The 12,985-nt window shown below is 47.7% G+C and overlaps 1 protein-coding gene across 1 annotated transcript; it reads right to left on the bottom strand.

Moving 5' to 3' along the window:
- Window positions 1-2,956: 2,956 nt before the first annotated feature.
- SAP30L (SAP30 like) lies at window positions 2,957-12,915 on the bottom strand. The gene is made up of 4 exons (XM_060634792.2): window positions 12,051-12,915; window positions 7,326-7,448; window positions 4,977-5,075; window positions 2,957-3,201 (listed from the first exon to the last, which is right to left on the bottom strand). The coding sequence occupies exons 1-4, from the start codon at window positions 12,246-12,248 to the stop codon at window positions 3,073-3,075; spliced, it is 549 nt and encodes a 182-aa protein (XP_060490775.1). The 5' UTR covers window positions 12,249-12,915; the 3' UTR covers window positions 2,957-3,072.
- Window positions 12,916-12,985: the final 70 nt, after the last annotated feature.

Genomic DNA, 12,985 nt, shown 5'->3' with positions numbered 1-12,985 from the left:
AGGTTAGATGTGACATTCCAGCTGCAAACAATTATTAATATCTGTTCCCTGGAAGGCTAGCAGTGAATATTTAGCTATGACAGGAACATCTACCAACTTGGCGGCTCTAACACATAAGTGAAATTCCTTGTCATTTTACAATGCCAATCTTGAAGCCTTTGGTTTCAATCTTTCATGGGATTCAGCTACGATCTTTTTCACATGCTGTTGCCAACCTAAGAGTGTGTTTGCTGAAATAAGAAGTTTGTCCATTTGTTTTTTTAAAACCCTAAATCAGAGTGACATGAGTGGCAGGATGCTGACATTTCCACGTGACAACCTTCAGCGCATATGAAAGAACCACACCAGGCTGGACCGAGGCAGGCACCATACTCTTTAAGAAGACAACGTCCGCTCTGGATTTCACATTCCAGTTTTGCCCAGGAGCACCAAGAGGAGAGAAGGCAATGTTGCAACATTACAGGTGGAGAGAAGCGCAAGAGTCCTTGGCAGGTGCGTAAAAATGTAGGCAGCCAAGATGAACACTGCTTTCCCCAAATCCCACTCCTTCGGAGGGCCCCGCCATTTCCCATAGGCAGAAGCCTCCTGCGCACAGATCAAGCCATGGGAAACTGCAGAAGAGGCTAAGGCAAGCGGCTTAGTGGTTTGATGAAAGAACAGATTTCTGCACACATGAGAAACGTCAGTTCAGATAGCTTTGTCTTTTCTCTCATCTGACACGTTTTCAAAGGGTGAAAAGATACCCACGACCTCCATTTTCCAAAAGCACCTCTTCCGAGGAGAGGCGGCACAGCGTCTGGCCGAAGGTGCGAGTCTCCCCGGGGTTCTGGCTGGAACCAGAGCGCGCTTACCGATACACGTGAACAGATGGATCCTAACACCACAGCTTTTTGTACAGAAACGTACTGCTGTCTCTCCCCACTGGGAAACGGACCTGCTGTTCAAGAAACAGTGACAGGATCTACACATCTGCAATTTTCACTTACACATCAGAAAGGTACACTTTCTTGACAAGAGATGGACCTTTCCAGACAGCGGGTTACCAGTGCCTTAACCTCTAGGCCTATCTGGCCCCCCAAACTGCAGCCTGATGAGAAAACACTCCCCTTGACAAGGGGGGGGGGGGGGCTTGGTGTTTGATGCCTCCAAAGCCTTTCTAACTCAGCCTCTTAGGAAAAAACCCATACAAGCCACATAACCTTTGAGCCTTCCTGATGTCCACACACCAACATCTTTCAGCTACACGCAGTACGACAATTTCTACATACTGAATCTGAATGACTAAAAACACTCAGAGAGTACCTTGACGTGCCATCCATAGCCGGTGTATTAAAATAAGATCCCCTCATAGTCTAGAGTATGCTCTATGTACATTCATTTATACATATTTAAAAAGGCTGTAATCTGCTAGACGTGCATTCTGAACACTGGTGAAAATTTGCTGCAATGGAACACACTGCATTTTAGTGACAGGGTGGCCTGTCCCTGGTCCACAGAGAGCATGGCCCTCTGCCTCACAGAGCGGAGACCTTCAGAAAGTGCACCACCCTGCTTAGTGGGGTTTTGTTCTGACTTCTCTGTGCTGATGCCCAGAGTAAGCCATCTGTGGGACATTAAAACTTTCTGCCGGGCCAGGCCATCCACAGCTCCTTTTACAATTTAAGGCTTAAGAAAGAACTCACAATTGAAACTGAGTAAGAAAATGATACTTTTGACCACAGTTTGTGTCAAGACGGTCAGAAATTAGAATCCAAGTCCTTTTCTTCTCTTTTTCTCCCAGCCCCTATTCACATCCTTTGTCCCCTAATACACTGATTAGAAACTTTTTCAAAAGCATATTTTTGGGTATAAAGCTTTGCCTTCAAAGGAGACTTTGGCTCTGATATAAGAAGATAGAGGAATCTGAGGTTTTGAACATTAAAAAAACTCAGGTAATTATTCATACTTAAAAAAAAAAATCATTTTAGCAATCTTTTTCCCCTAAAAGGGAGGCAAACTGCTCAGAAAAATGAACAATGGCACTGACCTTTGTGAATAGCTCAAACTCATGATTTGCTGGTGACCCCGAGCCCAGGGAGTCAAGGCCAGTCAGACTTTTTGTCCCAGAACTGGACTTATGAGCAGGAATTACATGATCCTTGGCAGCTTTCTTGGTGGTTGTGAACTAAGGATTCGTACTTCTGAAAACATAGGCCCCAGATCACTAAATATCTCCATCTGTCAAAGCATTTATGGCCTAGAATGACTGAAGTCATAATTCGTAACTTCACCCCAAAAAGTAAAGCACAGATGGTGTGCAGAGGGCTGCGTCTCCTGTGAGGGTCTCTGCATCAGTGTTTCTGGAACCTCCATGAACAGAGCTTGGCACATGCGCTTGCCCTCAAATCCTCTTGTGATGAGAAACCTCCTGCTGGTGCATCAGAACTTCCTCCGTACTCTAGAAGTTAAGTGGTGAGCAACAGAAATGGCAGGGGTCTCATTACCTAGAGGTGTGAAGCAGATGTTACGAGGCCGGCACAGTCAGTGACAGTGCAACTAGCCAACAGATACTGCTCGAGTGCCTACTGTGTGCAAGGCGAGGCACGGGGCCAGTGAGGAGGACCGCTGTCGAACTGATGTGCTGCTAAACGACAAAGCTCGCAACAAAGCGGGGGCACGTCTGTCTGTCCCCGGCAGACCCGGGTCTACCGCTCCTCAAGCTGGCTGGGCCTCACTGCTATCCCAGTGCCACCTCTCACACAAGGCAGAGTGGTATTACAAGGTGAGTACCGAAATATTTTTTATCCCACACTTCCAGTAGAATTGGCTTAGTGCTTTGTTAAATGCTACAATACATAGTCTCTCAATCTCATTATGGTCTTGTTTTTTCAGTCCAGCAGTTGCCTTAAAAGAAAGTCTTTGTATAACATGCTGACTCATGAGAATATGATTCTCCTGACCGAAAAGATTTACAGTATTCATCATTCAAACTTCTTTATTTACAATAAAATTTAACAGTCTTTATGGGCCTAAACGTGGCAGATATCACCTGTGCATTAAGCATCATACTTTGTTCCTTGATGCGCTTCTTCCTCACTCAAGCTGCTTGCCGCCCTCCGATTTCTGGTCCAGTCTACTCTTGTTACTCTTAACCATGTAGATGAAGTAGGCGAGGGTCTCTTTTTCATTCACAGGTATGTTCCTGAAGTGTCGGCTGACAGTCTACATGAGGGAAAAAAACCAGAGTCCATTAAAGCATGCATAAATCAGGGCCACAAAATCTGAACTGTGCCAAAGAGGGAGCAGGACTTAGCTTCCAGAGCTAGGGAGGGGATTACGATCACTGCAGAACTTCCTACAGTGCTATACAGCTCAGAATGCCCTTCTTCTCCAGGGGTCTGCGGGATTTGGTTTCCAGGACTCCAAAAGCAGCCCTTTAACCCACAACACTCCCAAAGTGCAGTTCTATTTCAGTGGCAGCCAACTGTCCATCATGGCAAAAAGTCAAGGTCATCCCCATGGAGGAACAGGTTGGGACTGCTCTGCTTGGCCAGCTGCTACCATCTCCAGCTCTCAGGCCCTGGGACTGGGCAGAAAAGTGTCTTTTTAAAATTGTGTCAAATGAGAGGCGCCTGGGTGGCTGGGTTGGTTGATCTTGGCTCAGGTCGTGACCTCACGATTCTTGAGTTCAAGCCCTACATCGGGCTCCCTGCTGACAGGGTGGGCCTGCTTGGGATTCTGTCTCTCCCTCTCTCTTTGCTCCTCCCCTGCTCATGCGAATGCACGCTCTCTCTCTCTCAAAATAAACAAACATTAAGAATAAAGTAAAATTGTGTCAAATGAATAGCCAGTTGTTCAGATGTAAGTGTTTGACCCAAGAATTCACCTAAATAGAACTGCCTCTTGAAAGACACATCACATTTGAAGAATAATCTGTCATTCACTATGCACTCCTGACATTTGGCTTTATTTTATAAGTCCTGAGAATGCAGGTCTCCTCTTGCCCCACCTCATCCCATCCCTTTCACCAGGGTGAATGCTGGAAATGGGTAACATTACCTTAAAGGGTTAAGTCTTGTGCACTATGTTTTATCTAGATGCTGAAGAAGTTTCAAGTAAAAATGATAGATCAGCAAGAAACCCCTAAAGAAAAGATCAAAAACCTATGGGGCTGTGAACTTTTAAGGAAATTTCTGATTGGATTGAGGGGGCTAGGACTGATGAAAAAAAAAAAAGTCAGAGAACTAGCACTAAAGAGTGGTCATCTCTGGATGGTAGGATTATATTTTTCTTTTTTTCATTTTCCCAATTTTCTACAATGGGCAGAAAAGCACATTAAGAAAAGCGTGAGGAGAGGTCCTCACACAAATGCCAATCGGACAGAAGTATCAAGCCAGGCTGTCAATATTTTAAGACAATGGCCAACAGACCATTCTCCGCCCCCTCCTCCAAATTGTATTCAGAGCTCAGGATAGGAGAAAAATTTCTTGGGTTCCATTCATTAGAATAAATGCTTCCATTACCAACATCAGAGTAGAAGAAATCAAGGAAAAAAAAAAAAACTAAAGAAAAAAATAGCTCCTAAAGAACATGAGCAAAGGTTTTGGGGTGATTAATCTGACACACCTGATGTGCAGAAAGGACCATATCTATAAAGAATCTTACAAAACAAGATTCAAACAAATGAACAAACAAAAGCACACTCAGGACTTAGGATCAGGAGTCTTGAGATTCCAGGCTCAGTTCTGCCATGAACTTGCTGTGTGATTTTAAATAAGTCATTTCCTCTCTCTGTGCCATGGTTTCTGTGATAGAAACTGGGCCTTTCCAGGTAAAGCTGTGGGATTTTGGATTGTACAAAAGAGGGACTAGGAAGTTGTTTCCAGAGCTGTGGAGGGCATTATGATCAACAGACACACATAGCGGTAGGGGGAACCAAGGTCACTGACAGAAGCACACTTCTGGCTTTCTTTTTACAGTGCAATTTGTCCACTTACTTCTGCTAACTGGGCCTTATTGAAGCCTGGTCTGGTCTGCAATTTGTAGTGTCGTTTATAACGCCGTAGAGTGTTCACCTGCAGCTGGAACAGGTCAACCTGGAGAGAAGAGGAGAAACACATTATCCATCACCTGATTAGGCATGACTCACCAGAGTGCACTATGTGCCCAGCACTACTCTAGGAGGGGCAGGGGTGAAGAGAACTACAGAAACATCTTAGAAATGATCCACTGAGGACTAATAACTTGCTGGGAGGACAAAAAACAAGACAAAACAAAACAAAACCAAAAAACAGTGGAAACACAGTTCTGGCTGGGAAGGGGTGGTCTCAGGGGGCTCACGGAGGCAGTGAAACTGAAGCAAAGGAGAGCAGGGTTTAGAAAGATGGTAAGGACGGGGCTAGTGTAGGGAATGAGAGAGAATACCAGGAGTACAGAGAGTCATGAGAGGAAGTCATGAGAGAAAGAGGGGTCATAGGCATTAGTGACAGGTTTAAAAGGTGGGACTGGAGGGCAGCAGGTCTCAAAAAGCAGGAGCTACCATAGGTAGTAGAGGGTGATGTTCCAGGAAGATGTGTCTAGTGGGGGCTTGTAGGGAAGACTGGTGGGGGGTGCGGGGGGTGATGCTGTAGCAGGGATCAGAAATGAGATACTCGAATTGAGCTTTGGAGGCTGGTGATACTAGAGGGGGACACTAAGATGGACAGCAAAGGTAAACCCAGACAGGCATCCTGGAGGACGACAGGCCACAGCTTGGCAGTAGACTGGACGGGGAGCATGAGGAAGGACAGTGGGAATTACTGCTGTTCTCAAAGAGTTCCTCCCTAGGCTGAGCCTTCAGGTATCAGAACCCCCAACAACTCTTCAGGGAAAACTGAAAAGCTACTGTAGCTAATGTGCAAATCAGCAGGTTAGGTTGGGGTCTCTGCAGACGGCTGGATGACAGAGGGAAAGGACCCCCCCTTTTTTTTCTAACACAGGAAGAGAGGAAAGCTTCACAGTCATGAGATATTGAAGGCCCAGAAAGCTGGGCTGCTTTTACCTGCCTCTAAAAGAGATGTTCTTGCTTCGGGCAGGTGGAGAGCACTTAAAAACAAAATGAATGATCAATATGAGGGACCAAAGTCCTTCATTCTTTTCAAAACATTCCTCAAACCTTTTTTTTTTTTTTTTGTAAAAAGCATTGAAATTGAATACATCCATTTCTTTATAAAATAATAATACTAACGCTAAAGGCGACAGAAAAATACTATAAACCAATGCTAGAAAAAGGGACACCGAGAGGGGCAGGGGAAAGGACCATATTTCCAAAGGGTTTCTCCACATCTGCAGACAAAGGCCCGCCTACTCTTTCTATTCCTACGCAGTCATTTCCACTCTGAGTGCTAACAGGCAGTTGCCTTATGAAATATTCATGTGTCAAATATTCAACGTACATTACCAACGGTTCTTCTTCTGCTGAGTCTTAAGTGAAAACAACTTAGATAGAAAGAAAAGCCAATACTGCTTCCTGCAGGCTTGCACAGGAGGCACTGGCACCTTGAAGGTTTGAGAAGTCTCAGTCTCATCATCTAGTGCAATGGTTCTCCACAAGGGATGCTTTTGCCCACCCCCAGCCCCCCCCACTCCGCCCCACCAGAGGACACCTGCTAATGTCTGAAGACATTTTTTGATTGTCACTACTGTGGCGACTGGCATCTAATGGATAAAATCTGGGGATGCGGCTAAACATCCAATGATGTCAGGGACAGCCCTGACAGCAAAGGCTTATCTGGCCCCAATGTCAGCAGTGCCAAGGGTGAGAAACCTTATAGCTGACTTTGGAATGGCTCCTTGGGAACAAGCCTGGACCAGGGATCAGAGCGACGGAAATCAGAGCTGGTATGCATTGACAATGTCCACCTTCATTTTGCAGACCAGAAAACAGAGGGCAAGTGACTTCCCTCAATCCATATAGGCTCAGTCTCCACCTCTGAAGGCAAAAAAAAAGTTTAAAAAAACTTGCCATTGTGGTTGTAGTTAAGAATTTATCAGGGGTTTCTTGAAGAAAGGCAGTATGGCCTACAGGAAAGGACACTGGACCGGAGCCCCCTAACTCTATGTGTGACCTCGGGTCTCTGTGCCTGTCTGTAAAATGATGGGGCAGTGAGACTAGTTGATTTCTAAGTTTTCAGCTCTCAGATTTGATATTACCATGACTCTCTCTCGATTCACTTTTCAAACAAACCACAGCAAAACAAAGGGGACTAAAATTATTTCTGAAAACAACCAGTGGACCAGGCCAGAGATAACGATCACATTAGAATCCATTCTCCCAGCTTTCTCAAGCTGATCCTTTTGACCTTTACCTCAGGAATGTCAGTGTCGTGCTCAGGAGAATCTCCGCCATCGTCACTTGTCTTCCTCTTCCTTTTATTTCGTACACTCTGGATGAAATTTTTGTGGAAGTCGCAGATATACAGGTGCCTTACCTGATGGGAAGCAAATTAAAGTGAGAGTTGCCGATTCCATGGAAACAGCAACAGGTATCTACCAAATTATGGGGTTCTCGCCACTGCAAAGCACTGAAGAGACAGAAGGAAGAATAAGACGTAGGCCCTAATTGCTAGAGGTTTTATGTTGGGTTGTAGAAGAAAAAACCCACAAAGAGACACGAACATTACTATCACACTGGGCGGCAGATCATAAACTAAGTCCTCACTGAAGGCTAGAGACGATAAATGGTACGGATTCAGCCACGGAAGACATGCCTGTGGCTGGGACAGTCAGTGCAGAGGTCCCTGACTACAAGGGAGAATTTAGAGGTAGATAGGAAGCATTCCAGATGGGAAGAAGAGCCAAGACTTAGAGTCTCAAACACGGCTGACAAAAAGGCGTGAGGGAGACAGCCCAGGGTAGACAGTGTCAGTGAGGTGGAGATAACGGCCCACATGGGAGCACAATGAGAGTTCGGGGGTGGGGGCTACGAGAACAGCTTAGACTTTCCTTAAGACAGAGTCCCCCAAGGTTTTGGAAGCAGGGAGTGATGTGACATTTTCAGACCTGTAGGAGTTATGAATTTACAATGGGCTGGAAGGCACTGTCTCAGGAAGGAGGAGAGGAGGAAGGATGGGGCTGTGGCGACGGCAGACAGGACTTCCTATTTTCACACGGACAACAGCTACTACTGTAGGATGACGTCTCTCTGAAAAACTTGATTTCTGTGTATCAGAATTATACTTCTTGCATCAGCACACCTCTGGTCCACAAAGAGAAGTGGAAAGGTGCAGAGATTCTCATTCTCCCAGAAGCCACATGGAAGAAGGTGGATGCTACCGCTGATTTTCGAATGCAGGCTGGAGGCATAATAGTAAGTGAAGGCAGCAACAGCAGCTAAGTAGTAACGTGTTTTTACTGAAGAATGTAAGTGCCAGGGTTGGCTGGAGGAGACACTCAAAAACCTAACAAACTAAATGCCTGTGTAAATGAATTGGGGTTGTTGACACTGAGGCAGATGTCACACAAATGTTCTTGAGGGACTTCTGAATTTGAGTTTATTCCTTCTTTTTTTTTTTTTTTTTTCTTTCTTTTAAGTAGGCTCGGTGCCAGCATGGGGCTTGAACTCACAACCCTGAGATAGAGAGTTGCATGTTCTACCAACTGAGCCAGCCAGGAACCTCTGTTCCTTAAATTCTTTTATTTTTTATTTTTTAAATGTTTATTTTATTATTTTTTTAAATTTATTTGTTCTTATTTTATTTTTGAGGGAGGGGCGGAGGGACACAGAGAGAGAATCCTAAGCAGGCTCTGCACTGTCTGCACAGAACCCGATTTGGGGCTCGAACTCACGAACTGTGAGATCATGACCTGAGCCGAAATCAAAAGTCAGATGGCTTAACTGACTGAGCAACCCAGGCACTCCTAATTCTTTCCTTCTTTCTTTCTTTTTTTTTAATTTTTAAGCTTACTTACTTATTTTGAGAGAGCAAAAGTGAGCATGAGCAGGGGAGGGGCAGAGAGAGAGGGAGAGAGAAAATCCCCAGCAGGCCTGACGCAGGGCTGGAACTCATGAACCATGAGATCATGACCTGAGCCGAAATCAAAAGTCGGACGCTCAACAGACTGAGCCACCCAGTCACCCTATTCCTTAAATTCTTAAAGATAAAAGTAAGCTGACAGGAAACCAACATCAATTAATTCAGGTCTTTTCACAGAGAAAATAATGAAAATCGCTTTGCAGTCAGATGAACAATCACTTTCATGTGGTTGGGTTGGGGAGTCATGAGTACTTTTCAGTTTAGATTGTGACCATATCTTGCAGACAGCAGGTGTTCAGTAAGTGCAGTCGCACCAACAGAGGCGTCCCTCGCATCTAAAAACAGCTTAGGCCAGCAAAAGCCACCAGTTACAAATGGTTACAAATTGGAGTAGCTTTGCCAGAGTCAACTCTGTCAAAGGACTTTCAGTTACAGCATGTCGCTGTCCCAAAGAATCCCTCCCGGTTGATGTATGGACCACGGGGCAAGGTTTTATCAGGGAAGAAAGGACACTCACACCCTACTGTCCATCCCTGATAGGAAGCTGGCCCTCATGTTAGCTAGTTCCATGTGTAAACTCTGAGATTAAGCAGCTTCTCAAATTCACAGAGTGCCACACTTGGTAGAACAGGCCGCAGAGGTGATTTCCCGAGCTGTGGCTGGGAGATTTCAGGTCAGGACACTAGAATAATGGAATCCTGGATGGAAGAGAACTTAGCAATCACCCGTGTAACCCCGCTGGCCCTGATCAGAGAGAAACAGAAGCCACACAGATGGAGTTATGATCTGGCCAAGGTCACTCAGACCTTCTGATCCTTCACACATGTCCTTTCCTACCCCAACATTTTCTTTATACTGTTCTCAACTTCACTTTTCTCCAGAATAAAGGAGAAATATGTCAATTGGAGGAATGTTTGAAAACATGTTATATGTTAATAACTCATAGAACACTGCCAATGTCTACATCAAATGAATTTAAACTGCCTGAGTTGGACTTTTGGTGCTATTATTTTAAAAGGTTCTCTGCTAGACCCTTTTACAAGATAAATAGTCCTTATTTCTCCTTAACCATTTTGAAGTACATACTGGTTTTCAAAAATTTCAGAGCTCAGTGGCCTTTGGGGGCTACGGGTTGAGGAAGGAGGGTGCTAGCAAAGGCTCTAGTGTTTTTCTTTTCCGTTTCCCTTTCTGCAACAGCTAAAATTTCTTGTAACACAGCAGTTACTTAGAATTGAATTCCTGCCCAAGCCTGTGAGAATGAAACAGAATCCCCTTCAGAAATAATGATTGCACACCACCACCTTGAAACAAGTTGTGAGTGATTCCATCTTGAAACACTACTCCTCCAGAAGCATTACTTTGGGGGAACTCTGGTGCCAGGCTCAGGATGCCTCTTTTGTAGACACTGTGTGTGAAAACACCAACGTAGCTCAACACAGGTTTTCCAGTGGGGTCACCGGGTAAATGGAGCCCCCCGGTGGCAGCATCACAATTGTTCAGATGTCATGGCATCCAAGGGTTTAAAAGAACAGGAAATTTCTTTTTTTTAAGGATTGGAAAATATTATTATTATAAGCTGCTCAAGTAAAGTCGCCCAACCACCTACACAAAAGGTAGGCAGTGTTTCCAAGAGGATGAATTCACTGCTGTTTTAGGATTAGGCATTTCACTTCAGCATGTGTCCTAATCTGGATCTCTAGCCAATTGTTTGCCCTCAGATGAATTTCTTTCATTCATCCATCCATCCATCCATCCATTCATTCATAGAGATTTGTAATAAGAAAAGCCATTAACTCACTCCCAGCCATTTTTTAAAATAGCATCTTTCCATTCAAGAGTTGCAAATATGTATTGTAATTGTTAACTTAAAAAAAACTTGGGGGTGGGAGGGAAGAGCCTGGAGAAAAGGGCAGGGAAGACATTTTATTTATTAAGACTTAATCAAGGCTTATGCATGGTGCTTGGAAGTAAATCAGATAATGGGTTTTTAAATTAACCAGCCTCTCAGTCACTGTGACACTTTGGCACTGTCCTTTCCTATCTCTGGGCCTCAGTTTCAGCTGCAAAACCCGAAGTAAAAAAGTGGCTGCCCTTTCAGTTTAACAAGCAATCTATGATTTTCCCCAACAGTGGAATTTTGGTCCTAAAAAAGAACGGATGTTAACCACCTGAACTTAGCTTGTCTACCAGAATATTAAAACCCCCCTTAACTCATTTCCAATTCCTAATCACAAGGCAGCCACTTAAGGCTTGCAGCAACAGATGTCAAACTAAAAAGTTCTTAATTGGTTGACAATAGGCACATCTTTAGAATTGTTAACTAGAAGTGGTGAAATCACACAGGAAAAGTTTCCCTATAATTAGGCACAAAACACAGGGTGATTCTAATCAAATTTAAAGCCCCCTTCCCTAAGAAGTTACTCCTAAGAAAACTGATTTTCTTCCTCCTGGTCACTTGGACTGCAGGAACCGCCTCCCAAGACCTGGTCTTGGCCTTATTTCTGCCACATCCTTGAAAAATCCCATTTCCCCACAGCTGCATGCAAAGCAGCGAGCTCGATGACCCTCTGCAGAAGCCGAGGCCGCGGCAGGGGGGAAGTAACTGCCACCTTTCCATCTCTGAAGGAGTAACATGGTTCCGAGAAGAGGAGAAGTTAAAGAAGAGCTGGGCCCCTTCATCGCCCCCTCCCCAACACTTGCTCCTTCGTGGGCCAACAATATTAACCCATGTCTCCCTGCTCTAAATCAACACAACAAGCCCTAAACTGTTGTCAAATCTCCCCAGGAAGGAGAGGTCCTCGGAGCCCCCTCCCCCCCCCCCCCCCCCGCCGCCCCCAGTCTCCCGGATTTGGGCAGAATCCCAGTCGGAGCCTGTCTGCGCTGAAGCGGCCTTTGAAATCCCGAGTGCAACTCCCCACCCAGTTTGCAGATAAAGGGCGGCGAGGCCCAGGGCGGGGAGGGCCCCGGGGTCCGGCCCTCAGCCGGGGACAGCGGCCGGAGGACGGCGGCGCGCGGGGACCCAGCCGGGGACAGGGGCAGGGGCAGGGGCGGACTCACGCTCTTGTCGATGTCCAGCTTGAGTTTCTTCTGCGAGATGCTCTTCTGGACCCTCTTGCTGAAGGAGGCGTTGCCCGCGGGCCGGACGCAGCGCTCGCCGTCCTCGATGAGGCAGCAGCTCTGGCCGTAGCCCGGGGCGGCGGCGGGGGCGGCGGGGGGCCCTTCGCGGCTGTCCTCCTCCGTGCTAAAGCCGTTCATCTCCCCGCCCCGGGCCGGCCCCTCTGCGGGAGGATCCCCAGTAGGCCACTCCGCGGCCGCGCGCCCCGCGGGGCAGGTCGCCGAGGCCCCCGCACCCGAGGGTCCCGGAGTCCGTCTCCAGACCAGGCGCTGCCCTGCCCCGCGCCCAGGAGGCCCGGCTCTGCTCCGCTGCGCTCCGGCTCCTTCGGCCCCTGGCCCCGCGCCTCCGGAAAGCCCCTTCCTCCCCGCTCGAGGCCCCGGGGTCGGTTCCCGCGGCTCGCAGGGCCCCGCCGGGGGTCACCCGGAGGCGCCTTCTGCCGGGGGCCCAGAACCGTTACCCTTCGGCGGGGGCGTCCGGGAGGGCGTCCCAGGAAGCAGCCGCTCCCTGGGGACTCCGGGCCCGGCTTGCCAGGGGGTTTCGAGGGCCCCCGCCGGCTCCCGCCTTCTTTCGGCTGCGGGGCAAACTCACCGCCGGGCAGCTCCGCCGGGGTGGCACGGCCTCCCCGCGCGGGACCCGGCCTCGAACCCGCGGCGCCCGGGCCCCGGGGCGCGTCCGGCTCGCTCCACCCCTGCAGCCGCTCGGCTGCGCCCCGAGTCCCGCGGCAGCCCCTGGGCCACCCGGCCGCCGCCCGCCCAACACACCGCACCACAACAGTTCGCTCCCCCGCCCTCCGCGGGACAGCGGAAGTCCCGCCTCCGCGCGGACATTGGCCTCGTTCGCTCTGTGGGCGGGGCCCCTGCCGCCGCTGGCGCACCCC

Source organism: Panthera onca, chromosome A1 (assembly GCF_046562875.1).
Source record: "Panthera onca isolate mPanOnc1 chromosome A1, mPanOnc1 haplotype 2, whole genome shotgun sequence".
Lineage (NCBI taxonomy): Eukaryota > Metazoa > Chordata > Mammalia > Carnivora > Felidae > Panthera > Panthera onca.
This window is presented reverse-complemented; position numbering and strand designations above follow the sequence as displayed.

Excerpts from the sequence above, each read along its gene's own strand:
- SAP30L (XM_060634792.2), bottom strand. The coding sequence starts at position 12,248 with ATGAACGGCTTTAGCACGGAGGAGGACAGCCGCGAAGGGCCCCCCGCC. Across the intron at positions 7,449-12,050 it reads AGCTGGACATCGACAAGAGC|GTAAGGCACCTGTATATCTG; the intron begins GTGAGTCCGCCC and ends GCTTCCCATCAG. Across the intron at positions 3,202-4,976 it reads ATAAGGCCCAGTTAGCAGAA|ACTGTCAGCCGACACTTCAG; the intron begins GTAAGTGGACAA and ends TCCCTCATGTAG.